The sequence below is a fragment of the Euprymna scolopes genome, chromosome 1 (genome assembly GCF_053919585.1).
Source record: "Euprymna scolopes isolate OS-2025 chromosome 1, ASM5391958v1, whole genome shotgun sequence".
In the NCBI taxonomy this organism is placed as follows: Eukaryota; Metazoa; Mollusca; class Cephalopoda; order Sepiida; family Sepiolidae; genus Euprymna; species Euprymna scolopes.
In genome coordinates, this window is record NC_136482.1 from 158,841,005 (window position 1) to 158,858,220 (window position 17,216).

At 32.9% G+C, this 17,216-nt stretch overlaps 1 protein-coding gene across 1 annotated transcript in view; it reads right to left on the reverse strand.

Moving 5' to 3' along the window:
* LOC145276903 (sodium- and chloride-dependent taurine transporter-like) overlaps positions 1 to 17,216 on the reverse strand; it is a 172,817-nt gene that overhangs the window by 15,683 nt on the left and 139,918 nt on the right. The window contains exons 7-9 of the mRNA XM_080128355.1: positions 15,576 to 15,700; positions 6,195 to 6,307; positions 2,895 to 3,032 (exon numbers count right to left, since the gene is read on the reverse strand). Of these exons, the coding sequence (XP_079984481.1) occupies positions 2,895 to 3,032; positions 6,195 to 6,307; positions 15,576 to 15,700 (376 nt within the window). The remainder of the gene's footprint in view (positions 1 to 2,894; positions 3,033 to 6,194; positions 6,308 to 15,575; positions 15,701 to 17,216) is intronic.

Sequence of the window (17,216 nt, forward strand, 5' to 3'; positions counted from 1 at the left end):
TACTGCTTGTGCTGATATTCCCTTTTATTTATAATGAAATATTTCAATATTTTCTTTATTACCTTCCACTGAGAGCGAAGATGAAAGAAAAAGGGGGAGAAAGATAAGGGAAGAAAGAAAAAGAGAAAAGTAGGAAAAAAGAGGTAGGAGAGGGGAAAGGAGAAATAGAGAGAGGGAGGAATAGAGAAAAAGGGATATAGGTGCAAAGAAAAAATGTAAAGACAGGGAAGGACGGGGGTACAGTGATACAGAGAGAGGGAAGGGGGTACAGTCAGTGATAGAAAGAGAGGGAAGGGGGTGCAGTGATAGAGAGAAGGGAGGGTTACAATGATAGTGAGGGAGGGAAGGAGGTATATATAGACAGAGGGACGAGGGCATAACCAGACAGAGAGAGAGAGGGGGGGGGGAAAGTGCATAAAGCGAGAGATAAGGCAGTACAAAGAGAGGGAAGTAAGGATAGAAGAAAACAGATAGAAAGAGTGAAGGGTAAATTGACAGCCTAAAGAATGGATATGTTTCTCCGCTGATGATGGGTTATACACCCGAAAGGACCTATGGAATAAATACCATCCACACTTAAAAAAACATCCAGGTAAATAAATAAATAAAAAAATTTACTGAATTATTTATTTATTTATTTATCTGCTCATAACGATTGTACATTCCTGCATTGTAAGCCTTCAAAAATATTTTTTATCGGTTAACAATGCTTCAAGCAAACCGCACCATACTTCTTATACACAGAAAGAGGTGTATAAAGAGAGAGAGAATATTCAATAGTAAGAGGGAGATAGACAATAATAAAAAATACCCCCGACAAACCCAACAAGCAGTAAAATCCCACCCCTTCACAGTTGAGATCCCTAGATGTAAGAGAGCCTTCTACTCCAGTAGTTTCTTCCCCAGAATCGCTAGACTTTGGAATTCCCTTCCAGGTTCCTGCTTCCCCAACTGTACTGACATGCAGAAGTTCAAGTGTAACGTGAACCGACATCTTGCTGCCCAACACCCCACCTAGTATTCCTGTCCCTAATAGTAGCTCCCTACATCAAAGTGGCCATGTTCCTTGTTTGGGGTGAAAATGTAATTAAAAAAAAAAAAACAGAAAAGGGATAACACTAAATAAAAACCTGTGCGATATCCTTTCCTTTACTGATTACTTTGATCTCATTCGCTTTGCAGATTTTATACATCTAATTGAAAAATAATACCTATATATATATATATATATATATATATATATATATATATATATATATATATATATTAAAAAGATGTAATTAAAACCGCTTTTTTTAAACTGTCAATCTGCATGTATACCTACTAGTGATGGGACGATTCCAATATTTTTCCCAATTCCGATACAATTACCGATTCCAATTATTTATAAATCTTGAAATATTTAACTATAAAATTATTATTTTGTCCTGATTACTGTACAAACACACTTTAAATGTGCCTATATTTTCTCAAACGTAAAAAAACACACACTTGTAACAGAGATGATCTAGAGATTTTAGGCTTACTTGAAGTTTAAATCAATAAATATTTATTATTTTATTATTACTACAAGCAGTGGGAGATGTTTTATTAAAAAAAAATCAAATAAAATAGTTAATTAAATGGAATCGGTTTTCGTATCGGAAAAAAAAAGGCTAAAATTTTCCCGATTCCGATACCCCAAAAAGCTGATTTTTCCGAATCCGATTAATCGTCCCAACACTAATACATACACATGTTGCACAGTAATAGACAAATTCAGTAAAGCTTCAAAAGAAATGCTTATTCATCCACAAACTTCCAGAGCGGAGATCTATTTTTGATTTTAGAGATGTCCTCGCATTTCTAGGAAAGGATGTTGCATGGTGGTGGTGTCTGATTAGTTCGTAATGCTGATTTGTTTTGCGATGAATTGTAATATTTTAATCGTTACAGAGCAGTTACAACATTGTCAAATTTTATTATAACTTGTGTGATCTTATTTAGTCACCTCTATATGAGAATAGAGTTGGGTACAAAATTAGTTTTTAATGCAGAGAAAACCCGGCTCCCGAAGGAGAGACACTCTGGATTGAGAGAATAATTAAAATTGCCTCAGTCTAGAATGATTTCTCATCCACTAATCACAGACAGAAAAAAATGAAGTGTAGTATCAGAAAAGATTTTACACTGTACACCTAACCAAAAGATCAGGATGTCGAATATGACAACCCATAATATGTGTATGAAATGTAGGTTTAATTGACATGGTCTATCAGGCAAAAGCATGAAATGGTTTGTCAACCATGAGTTTTCGATGAAATTTTCATAGTTCCATAAGTTTTCGATGAAATTTTCATAGTTCCATAAGTTTTCGATGAAATTTTCATAGTTCCATAAGTTTTCGATGAAATTTTCATAGTTCCATAAGTTTTCGATGAAATTTTCATAGTTCCATAAGTTTTCGATGAAATTTTCATAGTTCCATAAGTTTTCGATGAAATTTTCATAGTTCCATAAGTTTTCGATGAAATTTTCATAGTTCCATAAGTTTTCGATAAAATTTTCATAGTTCCATAAGTTTTCGATAAAATTTTCATAGTTCCATAAGTTTTTGATGAAATTTTCATAGTTCCATAAGTTTTCAATCGAACTTACATAGTTCCATAAGTTTCCAATCGAATTTTCAGGTTTGTCAACTTTAAGTTTTAAACAGCATTTTCATTCTTAAATGATCGTAAACAAGTATTTTCAGGATAGCAATTTCTGTTAATATACGCATGGATATAAAATTAGATTCCGCAAGGTGATTAGCAATTTCTTTTGTATTATGTTTAGTAATTATTCGTCCGACAGATGAGATGCTAAAAAGAATTTAAAAAAAAAAATAAAAATTATAAAGAAGCCATATTTACCCCCATGCACATTGGAAGGCCAAACAGGAAGGATATAAAACAAACAACGGCAATGAATATCTCTTTTCTGTATCCTCGTCTCAGATACTGCGGGTACATATCCACAAAGACCGTCACCACCGCTTCCACTCCCACAAACTGAAAGACATGATAAGATAAAAACAAACATGTAAGAAAAGATTTGTATGATCAGAACATTCTGCTGCCTTATTATATACAAACCAGAGCGACATTGCGAGAATTCATTGGTTCATTTCTTTATTGAACTTAAGTTTCCAGACTTTTTTGTACAGGCATTTAAAATTGCTGTATGCTCTTGAACTCTATATACTATTGCTATACATCTTATGAGATAACTGATCAATTCTTATGATTTTACGTTCAAATGAACAGCTACAATAGGAATTTGAATGCACCCTACTAAAGCCCGATTGCCACAGTTGGTGAATTTCATGACTGCAATCTGGACATAAGGACACTTTAGAAGAACGATATGCAATGAAATTCTGTTTTAAACTTGGAAAAAATGTTACAGAAACGTATGGAATGCTTCAGACTGCTTTTGGATCATCTTGCACGAATCAAGCATCAGTTTTTGAGTGGCATAAGAGATTCAAGGAAGACAAGGAGTCTGTGAGAGATGAGGAAGGAGTAAGGAAGTCAAAAGACGAAAGTTGATTGGTAAAAATCAAGAATTTCATGGATAAGGACCGTTGTGTGTCTATAGAGAATATAAGTGCACAGTTTGATGTCAGTGTGGGAACTGTACACACAATTATTCATGAGGAATTGAGGATGTGGAAGATTTGTGCCAATGCACCAGTCCACAACGCCATCCTTGTCACAGACTATTTGACCAAAATAGGCATCAAGACAGTTTCTCACCCTCCCTATAATCCAGGCCTTGCTTCCTGTGACTTTTGGTTACTTTTCCCAAGCTCAAGGAAAACCTTAGAGGCTGTTGTTATGAGACAATTGAGGAGAAGAAAGAGGCTGTGACAAGGGTCATAGACACACTCACACAAGAGGACTGCCATGACGCCTTCCAGGATTTGTTGGAATGGTTTAACAAGTGCATTGCAGCTGGAGAAGATTACTTCGAAGGAGACTAGAGTTTCATGTGTGTGTTATCAATGACATGGTCATACGAAAAAGTCTAGAAACTTATTGAAGACACCAAAAGGAATTTTAGAAATTAAGTTGATTGTATAATAAAAATGTAAGTTAAACTCTATTAGCTTTACTTTTAATATTATTTACATAAAAATTATTTACTTTTAATATTATTTACATAAAAATTATTTACTTTTAATATTATTTACATAAAAATTATTTACTTTTAATATTATTTACATAAAAATTATTTACATAAAAATTATTTACATAAAAATTATTTACATAAAAATTATTTACATAAAAATTATTTACATAAAAATTATTTACTTTTAATATTATTTACATAAAAATTATTTACTTTAAATATTATTTACATAAAAATTATTTACTTTAAATATTATTTACATAAAAATTATTTACTTTAAAAATTATTTACTTTAAATATTATTTACATAAAAATTATTTACTTTAAATATTATTTACATAAAAATTATTTACTTTAAATATTATTTACATAAAAATTATTTACTTTTAATATTATTTACATAAAAATTATTTACTTTAAATATTATTTACATAAAAATTATTTACTTTAAATATTATTTACATAAAAATTATTTACTTTAAATATTATTTACATAAAAATTATTTACTTTTAATATTATTTACATAAAAATTATTTACTTTAAATATTATTTACATAAAAATTATTTACTTTAAATATTATTTACATAAAATTATTTACTTTTAATATTATTTACATAAAAATTACTACATAATATTGGCAGCAAGTGGAACTTACACTTAGTATCTTAATACAATACTAGTGGGACCTGTGGAAATTCCACAGGAGACTCCTGCATAAGTAATGTATTGATGTTGTCATTCTTTAGATATTCAGTGCAAATGAAGACACTCTGATATTATTGTACCTATTTACTATGCCTCCCCACGGGACAGAGTTAGACACCAGGGCCGTATTTAATGCAGAGAAAAGGTACAAAAATAAAAATTGTCTCGGTCGTGAAGGACTGCTCCTCCACCAAAAGCGAACAAGAAATGGAAGTGCAGCATCTGAAGAACAGATACTACATTTTGATCTTGACTAAAAGGCCAGCCTCTGATATTATTGTACCTATTTACTATGCCTCCCCACGGGACAGAGTTAGACACCAGGGTCGTTTTTTAACCTGGAGAATGTAGCTTTTTTGTGAAAACTGCAAAAGTATTTATCTAAGCTAGCGCAAACTAAAAAAATAATATTACCTCTAGTCAGGCGTATAATTGAGTATGTTGATGTTTTTTGTACTAATATATTCCATGTATATACACATAAGATAATATATTATGCATAGATTGTCAATATTTACTTCAACAAGGAGTAGAGCTCAGTAATAAAGTATGAATGTATATTTATTGGTAATTAAGCTACACAGATATGCGCATTTCATTGCCACAGAGATGAAACCGGATACCTAACCCTGACTATTTTATGTGGGGATGAAAAGCGGACACTTTTGTAGCTTAATTGCCATAAACATATTCATACATTACTAATATATATATATAAGAATACCGGTCCTAGGACAGATAAAATTAATTTTTTGAACAGAACAATTTTACAGCATTTTTATGTCACCTTATGAAAATCAAAATATAATGATGCTAACTCTTTTGTCTAGAATCCTTATTCGAATTATTATCAAAATTCATTACTTGATTTTGATTCTAGAAAATGACTAAAATTTAAGGCTAAAGCTCAAGAGGTCTTAAGAATTTGAAGACATTTTTGCTTAATTGGTGTCAGATGATTATAGATCATAATTTAGTGCAAATCTGGTATATTTGATTTCCATGCGTCCTAAAGTAACATTAAAATACTCCAGAGTAACTGAAAATCGAGGAATATTTATTAATGTCTAATACCTATTGCTAAAATTTAAAAAAAAAAAAAGTAAAAAGTTATCTCTATTGTAACAAAGGGCTTCTACTCACTTTTCATGTCCGTTGCATATAACTAAATGTATCCAATATCAACATCTCTATCATCTAGCAGACGTGTTCCAAATTCATAATGATCAGTTAATTAGTTCAGGAGTGAATTCTATGCATAGAAATATATAAACATATATGCATATCTAACTTCTAAACAAGAAATTCAAAGTCTGAGAATGTGTCACTTACTTGACTGTCCATTCCAAGCAAAATAATCATAACAAAAAAGAGAATGGAGAACAACGGTGCCGCTGGCATTGTAGCAACAGCCTGTGGGTATGCGACAAATGCCAATCCAGGACCTGGAGAAAAAAAAAGATAATGGAAGAAAATTAGAATCAATAAAACATGAAAATCAGGTTTTTATATTTACAGATGAATTCTTCTATTCCTATAACATTCTTTCCCTCTTGTTCAGGGATCAGACGTTTACAATGTTGTAACTATCAAGCCGTAAGCATGCAATGGTCTGTTAACCATAAACTTATAATGGAATTTTCATTGGTCTGTCAACCCTAAGCTTTAAATAGAAATTTTCATAATTCCATAAGTTTAAATGGGATTTTCATAATTCCATAAGTTTAAATGGGATTTTCGTGATTCCATAAGTTTAAATGGGATTTTCATAATTCCATAAGTTTAAATGGGATTTTCATGATTCCATAAGTTTAAACGGAATTTTCATGATTCCATAAGTTTAAATGGGATTTTCGTGATTCCATAAGTTTAAATGGGATTTTCATAATTCCATAAGTTTAAACGGGATTTTCATAATTCCATAAGTTTAAACGGGATTTTCATAATTCCATAAGTTTAAACGGGATTTTCATAGGTCTGTCAACTTAAAGTTTGGAATAGCAATTTCATTCTTAAATGATAGTAAACAAGTATAATTCCTGTTAATATACGCACGGATATAAAATTAGATTCCGCAAGGTGATTAGCAATCTCTTTTGTATTATGTTTTGGAATTTATTTCTCAAGCTTACTCCAATTCATGGTTCAGCGAGTCAACCATCTCAAATTCCATGCTGAATAGTAGGCACAAGCATCTTATTGCAAGCTTTGTATTAGTTCGGTAGATAAAGAAAAATATAAAAAAATGAGATGTGTCCGAAATGTAGTGAGATTTTCTTATCTTTACTTTAGGTCCTAAATAATGCAATTTTAGTATCAATCACTTGTCATCTGTGATAAAACTTGAAACTTCACAAAAGTTTCAATCTTACCAAAGATTGTCGATAAAGTGTCAAATCTAGGAAGAAAACATGAAAGATGCTTGAATACTTGATGATAAACATTCATTTTGAACGATTGTAATTTATGTGCATTGCAATTGTTGCTGTTGCATTCAAATATAATTGAAGTATGTTGCATTTTCCATTTTCATTATATTGAAACTAGTGATGGGACGATTCCAATATTTTTCCTGATTCCGATACAATTACCGATTCCTATTCTTTATAAATCTCTAATTATTTAACTATAAGATTGTTATTTTCCCTGATTTTTGTAAAAACATGTTAAATATGCAGATATTTTCCTAAACGCCAAAATACACTCGTGGAGGATGATCTATCGATTTTAGCTTTACTTGTATTTTATAATCAATGAATATTTATTAATTTATAATTTATTACCAGCGATGGAAGATTTTACTTGAAACAAAATCAGATAAAAAACACAATTAAAAGCATAAAAAAATAGGCACCAATATTTCTGATTCCGATACCGATTCTGATATACCCGAATGTTCCGATTTTTATGATGCCCAATTCCAATTAATCGTCCCAACACTAATTGAAACTAAACAAATTTCTATCTCAAGCTAATTTCTTTCATTATATTTTTTTGTTAAACTGCATTTGTTCTTACATTCTTGCATAGGAGCCAACCATTGCATGTTCCTAAATTGAAAGACAAATATTCTGCAATAATTTTTTATTAAACGATTTCATTTGTAATTGTAGGAATGTGGTCCTCATGACAACACAAACTGACTTTTATGGTTCTTACATGACAAATTTTGACATGCCTGCTGTACGGTCTTATCTAGTCACTTGTTTCCAAGTTTTTTGTGGTCAGCCAAGGCACTCATGCTTTTCAACATGACGTTTATGATGTAATCGATCTATTATTAGGACAACAAATTCGTCAATCTAACATGCTTTTGGTCGGATTTCACATTGCAGATCTTGTAATTAGATCATAACAGGGAGACCCGACGTTGTCCGGGATTAAATGATGATTAACGAATATTACACACACACACCAATCGCCTGTTCTTTCTATCATCCTATTTTTTCGATTATTGATACTTATCAAAGACATTCTGATGCAAAATCTAAGAACACTGCCAGACACATAAGGTACCTTCGTGTGAAATTTGATAAAAATCGACTCAGCCATTTTCGAGTCCATAGGGAACGAACTCACACACAAATACGAAGACAGACACGTCCTTCATCATATATATATATATATATATATATATATATATATATAAACCTCTTTCCAGTTAACAAAAAAAAAAGAAACATTAAGAAATTTACAAGCGGGATTTGAACCTACAGACCACGTCATAAAAAAAAAAAATAAAAAAAATAAAAAAATGTTCAAGTCTTGTAAAATTCTTTACAGCGAATGAAAAAAAAAAAAAAAGAAATTTACAGTTTACATGCGGGGTTTGAACCTACGTCATGCAAAAAAAAAAAAAAAAAAAAAAAAAAAAAAAACACGCTATCAACTTATCCACAGTAAAATTTTCACAACCTGTTCTATCATTGTTGCTAAGCGACGACATGGAAAAAATGGTTTTAGCGATGATAGATAAATTAAAATAACGGTTTCGATTATCGATAATTATCGGGGGTATTCTGAGACAAAACTTAACTAAGCTCACTCCCAGACTTATACACTGAAGTTCTATAAATTTGATAGAAAATCTGTTTGGCTGTTTCGGAGTCTATAAGGAACGAACTCGAACACACAAAGTTGCATTTATATAATTGTAGAGATCAGAAGGCAGTTCACCCCATCCATTATCCCAAAGCATGAGGTCCACACTACTATCCAAAAGGCCAAGAATTAATTTGTTGAGGATGAAGGAATGAGGATCTTTTTTTTTTCTGGAAAAACGCATTCAGCCATTAATGGATCTATCATTTTGCTACAGTTTGGCAAATGAGGACTGGGTAAGAGTCTAGCAAAAAAGAAAATATTTTAATCTATAGACTGAGGAATCACTTTTGCAGGAGGCTGCAGGGAAGACATTGGCCACTAAATTTTGAAGTCGGTTTTGTATCCTGTCAGAGCAGGAAGGTGTGCTCTGAACGGCCTCTCCTCAGACGTGGCAACAGTAGCCCATCTTAGGAAGTATTTGAACCCTATAAAGATAAACGACTGTGTCAGCAATGAGATACGTTCTGGAGTGGTAGAATGAACCATTTTTCCAGTGACCTTAGCAAGGTTAGTGAGCTTGATGCAAGGCTTCCATTTAAAGTGCGAGGTGAAGGTCAGTTCAATCAGGCCAACTCAGTAATTAAAATTAGATTCCACCCAAGCTAGAACTAGTTAGGACTACAACGGGCAAGTGTGTTAATATCAGTACATATAATTGACAGGATTTAACTGTAGCTTCAGATGTCACCCTTAACAATGGTATCTTATTTTACTTATGTGACATTTCAATTTGTTTTTCAAGTAAAATTGTAAAGTCAGAATAGATAAGAGTGATTAAATCCACTGTGGTGCACGTTCTAATGAGAAACAAATCTTAGCCAAGAAAAATTAGATATGCATAGTTAATAGAAAAATATATTTGGGGTTATAATCTTTAAGGTGAAAATTGACTGGGAACCCTGCCTGTGCTCTGATTTCAACGAGACTACAAACAAAGCACAGAAACAAAAAAGAAAAAAATAACTAATGTCTAAAACGTTAAATAAAATTCTTTTGAGATTTTTTCAGATATCGAAAGAAGAAATATCGGTTTAAACCAGTGATTCTCAACCTTTTTTTTAAGGTATTCTATAACAACTGTAATAATGATAAGTAATAAAGATAATAATCTAAATTAAAGTGATAATTCTTTACCAATATCTTGTATTACAATATTACAATGTTTTTTTCCATGGTCAAGCCGATGGAGATCAGACAGTAGAAATTAAATTTTTAATAATAAAAACTATTCTGAGTTGGTTTTCTTCATGGACCACCAAAATATCGTTGTGGACCCCCATTCTGTTATGTTTTGCCTGTGGACCCCCAGAAATATTCCATGGAACCCTAGGGTCCATGTTGACCCCGGTTGAGAACCCCTGGTTTAAACAAAAGCAACTTCTCCCAACTGGCAGCCAACACAATGTTTTACCCTGCACTTAAACATGCATGAATGCCTACTAGACACTATCTCCGAGTACAGGGGTTTGCCAGAAAAACTTGGCATGAGGATGCTTTTCTCCAGAAGTAAACCCTGACCAAATATTCAAAATCACATAGAATTCGTTGCCCAAATAAGATCTCCTCACTATGGCTAACTTTCATTAGCTTTTACGAGGAATGGTGCACCTTTTCCAAGTGATATTACCTCAAGTGATGACATGAAACTGGATTAAAAAATAATTTTATTACATTCTGTGATCGTTAATAAATACTGAAAATTTCATTAAAATTGATTGATTTCCTGAATATTAGTAAATTATTAAACTGAAGGGAACTATAAAAAAGTTTATACATTTCGGGGATCGGCCATTTTGCACATACCTCATAGCTGACCTAGCTACCTCAATTCTTTTCAATCATTCTTTCAATGTGCCCATACTATCGAAGCCTTTTGCTCTGTACACATCTCTTGACACTATCTAGACACTATCCTCGAGTGTCTAAGGTCTCTCTCTACAGGGGTTTGTCAGAACAACCTGGCATGAGGATATTTTTCTCTTGAAGTAAACCCTGATCAAATATTCAAAATTACATAGTATTCGAAGCCCAAATAAGATCTCCTTTCTATAGCTAACCCACATTGGCTTTTACGAGGAATGGTGCACCTTCTCCAAGTGATGTTACCTCAAGTAATAACATGAAATTGGATACTCCACCAGACTAGATGAATTCTTGTCCTGGAGTCCATTAAAACCAAGAGAGCAAAACAAAAGATATACTACAACGTATGAAAATGGTTAATTGGAGAGAGGAAAATTATGTTCCCAATTTCTTTACTAACTCAATGTTTGAGAGATAAAAAAACTAATGGAGCATTCGAATATCTATGTATTTCATAACGAGTTCAAGTGTTAGCCCATAGGAAGGGAGCCACTTGATTTCTGAGAACTTCTACTGAATTAAAAGCATAAAAAGCATTTTCTAACTTCTGTTCTTAACAGCATCAAGTTCAAAGTAAATATCTCACTTTTGATTGAATTTAAGAAAAAAAAAAAATGCTTCATTCAAATAACTCGATTTGTTTTCAAGAAGTTTTTTTTTTTATATATATATATATATCTCTGCTTGTACAAAATGAATTATTTGTATAACCTTGACATGTTTCACTGCCCCGGATGTTTAAAATGGAGACAAGTCGGTGTCACATCGACTAGCATTTGGTGTCCATTATCATTACTGTAGCAATGTTTGATAGTTTTTATGTTTAATTGTTTTGCTGTACAGTGTATCAAGCGTGTTTTTTGTTTGTTTTTTTTTTTATTCTGAAACCAGTTTTTGTTTTTTCTAAGTCATCTTCAAATATTTATTCATGGTTTTTAGTTTGTTTTGCATGGAAAATTTGTTTTTTTGTTTTTAGGCTTTACAGAACATGTTTAAGTTTTGCAAAGGGAAAGGAAAAATAAAAAAAAAACCAAAAAAACAATATCATCAATCACATTGTTTGGATTCGTCGAACTACTGTTCTCATCTCGAGTGTGATTTTGACAACGTTTCGGTTGATGTAACCTCCGACCTTCTTCAAGTGATGAATCCAAATAATACAAATAACTGATCCTCATCCCAAAATTCAGAAACGTAATATCAATGTTTAGTGCATTTAAGCCGATATCTTCAGACAGCCTGATCTGGTAGCACCAGTAGGACAATGTTTAAATCATCTCATTTTCCCCCGATGAGTGGCACTAAACACACTTGTTCTTGAAGGCAATCGTTTATATTCACATTAATTATTAGATCATTGGTGGCCATTTCCATGAAAATATCAACCCACCCAAGAGGAAAGAATCCATATGTCCATCTAAAGGCTGAGAAGATCTCCTTAGTCTCCTCTATAAGTTTGAGCATTCTTGGTGAAGGGTGTTAGAACTTTGACAATTACATCATGTCTCCCATTGTATTTGTGTCGACCAATCATATCGGTCGATTATATTTACTGTGTTTCGTGTTTTTTTTTGTATTTGCATGCTTCTTTTTCAGTTTTCAACAACGCAGCTGAAATGTACGGAACGGGCAGAATTTTGCTCCAGTTTCATTCATGGAACCTGTACAAGAAAGACGTTGAAACTCCTCTCCCCCACTTGAGACATAATAGAGCCCCCAACTATCGTCTCTTGAGACATTTTATTTCAAGCCTAAATAATTAGGCCCATTATTATTTAAGTCCATTAGTGACTTGCTGTGGTATGAATTGCCGAACTGACATGATTATTTAAAATGGACTTCTGCACTATCCTATCTGCACGAGGATTGGATCTTTTTTACATCAGAAGGCATCATATCCACCCCTTTAATGGCTGCCAACTCTTATCTTCGAAGACAGATGAACCAGCGACTAGTTCCTATTGAAGAATCAAAGACTATTATCTTTCGAGGTTGTTAACAGCTCTGTTTACAGAGGCAAAAAGCGGGCATTACTTTTTCTGCAACTGAAAATCAAATAAAATTTGCATTGAATTTTAAAGTAGGCCTTTGTTGTGTTTGTTTTCTTTTTGCCACAGTCTTTGGAGCAAAAAGGGTTAGGGTTAGATAAATAGCTAATTGTGGTTACTATCGACAAGTTTTTCAGAAGCAGTGCAAAGGCTGGTTGCTCTGGAAAAGTGAGCAAAATTACGAAAGTCAAGGGTAAACAAAATAGAATGGAAAGGATCTGCTCGTAAGGTCAGAACACTGAGCAGGACAGTTATTAAATTGTGTTTTGGTCGAGCAGAGACACATAGGAGCTTGTTTAGTATAATACTTTAATACGATATCTATGGCATACAACATGCAAAGAAGTCTGAACTGATGATTAACGATCTCTCCACCAAAGTTAGACACTTCCTTAACATGGTAACAGTGATGGTAATGTGATAGTGTTATGACTACCTGGCTTCAACATTCTGATCCGTCATCCTCTGGTCTTCTGTCCCTGCATGTGGCAGGTGAAGACATATCAGAAAGCTGTAAATCCATAGATGGACGATAAGAATCTTGCTTCTTCCTGGTCCTACCAGATCAGTCTATCTGAAGATATTGGCTTCCTGAGACGGAATGCACCTAACATTGATGTTTTTGTTTTTCTACTTCCTTTTGCAAAACTAAGTTATGTTTTACAAAACCAAAAAACAAAAAACAATATCCCACCTTTACCACCCCCTTTTCCTCTTTCTATCTCCCCCCACTTCCTGACTGGTTTCCCAACTTAAAATGTACCAAACGTTAATACTGTAACCCGTTTACCTCTCTCATTGCAGAACTCATTCATGTTCTGCAGGGCAGGGAATAAAAACGATAAAATCCACTATAAAACAACCAAACCAAACACTACAAAATTAGCGATTGAAGTTACAAAGAGCTTGAAGAATAAAAACCTTCTACAAAATAACTGGATGCAACATGAATATTATTTCCAAAATAACTGGATTCAGCATTAAATAACCTGAAAAGGGTTGATATGCCATAAAACAACCAAACCAAACTTGCTTCTACATATATGCAACCTTTGTGTGCACAGAGTAAAACCTAACAAGACTTTGTACACAACTACTGGGACTTGCTGTTGTTGATGTTGCAGATGCACTTACACTCTTGCAGTTCTAACAAATAGCTATAGTTAACGAGGAGGATTTTATGCACACAAGACAATCCTGAGGCACGATCTTCATGAGCTCTATGTAGAAGTTCAACTCACCTAACAACAATAAGATTTAATGGCATGATCACTGAATGGCAAAAACTGGAAATCATTCAGTTCAAAATACCTGGGAACAATGTTAACTGATGAAGAATCTATACTTGAAATAATCTCCATGATTGTCCCATACCATGGCAGCATTCAAGGCTCATGCTCACCTGGAATAACAGGGATATTGTGCGGAACTCAAAGATCAGATGGATGTGCTTCCATTTAAAGTGTGAGGTGAAGGTCAGTTTCAGAAACTTCTCAAAGCAGAGGCTTCCTCAAGGAGAGAGAGAGAGAGAGAGAGAGAGACATTCACTTCAATCAGTTTTGTATGGCTGTAAATTGTACAATTTGGCAGCATAAAGAGGTGGATATGTGTCAACAAGATGTGCTGTTTTCAAAAAATTAAGAGCATCTCTTACGGGAATCATGCAACTGACAAGGAAATGCACAAGATATGCAAAGTAATGTTGGGACGATTAATCGGAATTGGGAATCAGAAAAATCAGAACTTTTTGAGGGAATCAAAAATTTAAGATGTGCTTTTATGGTAATCAGGACAAAACAAGCATTTTATAGTTAAATATTTGGAGATTCATAAAGAATTGGAATCAGTAATTGTATCGGAATCGGGGGAAAAATATTGGAATCGTCCCATCACTAACGCAAAGCAATTGAGACTAAAAGATATCTTGGACTAAAAGATGCCAAGTGAAGTAGTTCATGCAACACAATTGGTTTTTGCCAGGACAATCCTGCAAGTCACAATGCAGAGAGGGAGGAAAAGAAGCAGACTATGAATGAGATGGAAGATGAAGAATTTGAACTAGACAGTTCTAAAGCCAAGCAACACTGAGGACAGAGAGGAATAAAGAGAGGAATGCATAGAAATGATCATCTGTGGCCAATCGTTACATGCATAGAAATGATCATCTGTGGCCAATCGTTACATGCATAGAAATGATCATCTGTGGCCAATCGTTACATGCATAGAAATGATCATCTGTGGCCAATCGTTACATGCATAGAAATGATCATCTGTGGCCAATCGTTACATGCATAGAAATGATCATCTGTGGCCAATCGTTACATGCATAGAAATGATCATCTGTGGCCAATCGTTACATGCATAGAAATGATCATCTGTGGCCAATCGTTACATGCATAGAAATGATCATCTGTGGCCAATCGTTACATGCATAGAAATGATCATCTGTGGCCAATCGTTACATGCATAGAAATGATCATCTGTGGCCAATCGTTACATGCATAGAAATGATCATCTGTGGCCAATCGTTACATGCATAGAAATGATCATCTGTGGCCAATCGTTACATGCATAGAAATGATCATCTGTGGCCAATCGTTACATGCATAGAAATGATCATCTGTGGCCAATCGTTACAAGTGGAGGAGGAAGAAAGGAGGAAAGAACAATGATGATTGGGAAGGTTTATGTGACATACCTTTCTCTACGACCTCGTCAATTGTTTTACCTTGCATGTGGGCCATATAGCCTAAAATCGGGAAGATGATGAGGCCGGCCAATATACTTGTACCGCTGTTTGTACAAGCAAATATTATGCTGTCTCTGAAAATAGAGAAAAAAAAAAAGCAAAAAAAAAAAAGAAAAGAAAAAAGACAATATATTAATAATAGAAAAATAATAGAAAACTATTATAAAAAAACATGCATTAGTGCAATAAAGGTAAACATATAAAATACACGTTTGTGCGGCTAGTTCTTTTTTTTTTTTTATTGCTACAAAGTGTTTAGGATTAAAAATTCCTTCAGAATATTAGAAATGAAGCACCATATTTTCAGATGAAAAAACAAATCAAAATTTTTTTTTTTAAATTGTTAGTTCAATTTTTCAAGGGGTATTCAGTTTTCATGTAAGTTTTTGCATAAAATGATTCTCTACCTCACTCTTTGACCTTTAACAAAGTAAATCTTTCTTTGTTTGAGACAAATGTCTACATTGATCATAGATATACGTCTTACTTACATATTCTGATATCGTATTAGGCTTTATTTAATAGTTTTAACATTTTTATCATTTTTATTATAAATTGATTTTATCACACACACACACACACACACCCTTCTCCCAAGAAAATTGTTACAGTATCGGCTTTTAGACACCATTTTTGGTTAGATTTTTTTTAAGTAGGTTGCTGAGCTATAAAATTATTTTTTTGAAGGATACAAAAAAAGAAAAAAAAATAGTTTATAACTTTTATTTCAAATAATTGGCAAATTAAGTATAATATCGACTGTTTTAATGTTTTACAATATCACTGCAAAATAAATAAACAAACAAAAAATGAAATGTCAAGGTCTCTATAAAAAAAAAAAAGAAGGGGAAAAAAGATACTTATTTTATTTATTATCTAATTTATAAAACTCACTATGTCTGTCTGTCTCCATATTTCCAAACTATCCCTTCCGAAACTAAAAGTCGCAAAGCGGCATTAGGGGCTTAAAATGATTGGATCTTTTTTTTTTATAGACCGTTCTTTTATAGGTATTTAGCCGGGTAAAATAGTTTTAAGGGGTCAAAATTGAAAAAAAAAATAGTTATAAATTTTATACATGCATCTTTATTTTTAATCAGTTCATATGCGTGTCATGTTGGTACAGTGGTAACGTCACCAGCTTTGAATGCTTTTTGCTTTCGGTTTCGATTCTAACTGATGGCACACAAATACTTTTTTTTTTTTTTTTTTTTACTTTGAAATCACGACTCTATAATAATATATATATGTATACGAAATCTGGACAAATTAAAATATCATATTACAGCGAATTTTACGACCGAGCAAAGCCCCCCCCCCCATGCTAGTTATCTTATAAACGACAACATTTTTAGAAACATCCTGAAATGTATTATAAAAAAAAAATAAAAATAAAAATAAAATAAAAAATAATGTATCGTATTGAGTTTAATCATTTCTCCGCGGTTCATACTGTTTGTGCTTTTGTATTAATGTTTAGATTTTTTTTTTTTTTTTGAGCAGACGACAATCGGATTTTTTTTGTTTTTGTTTTTTTAAATTAGATACTCTACATTATAATTTTTCATGAGCAAAAAAAAAAAAATCCTT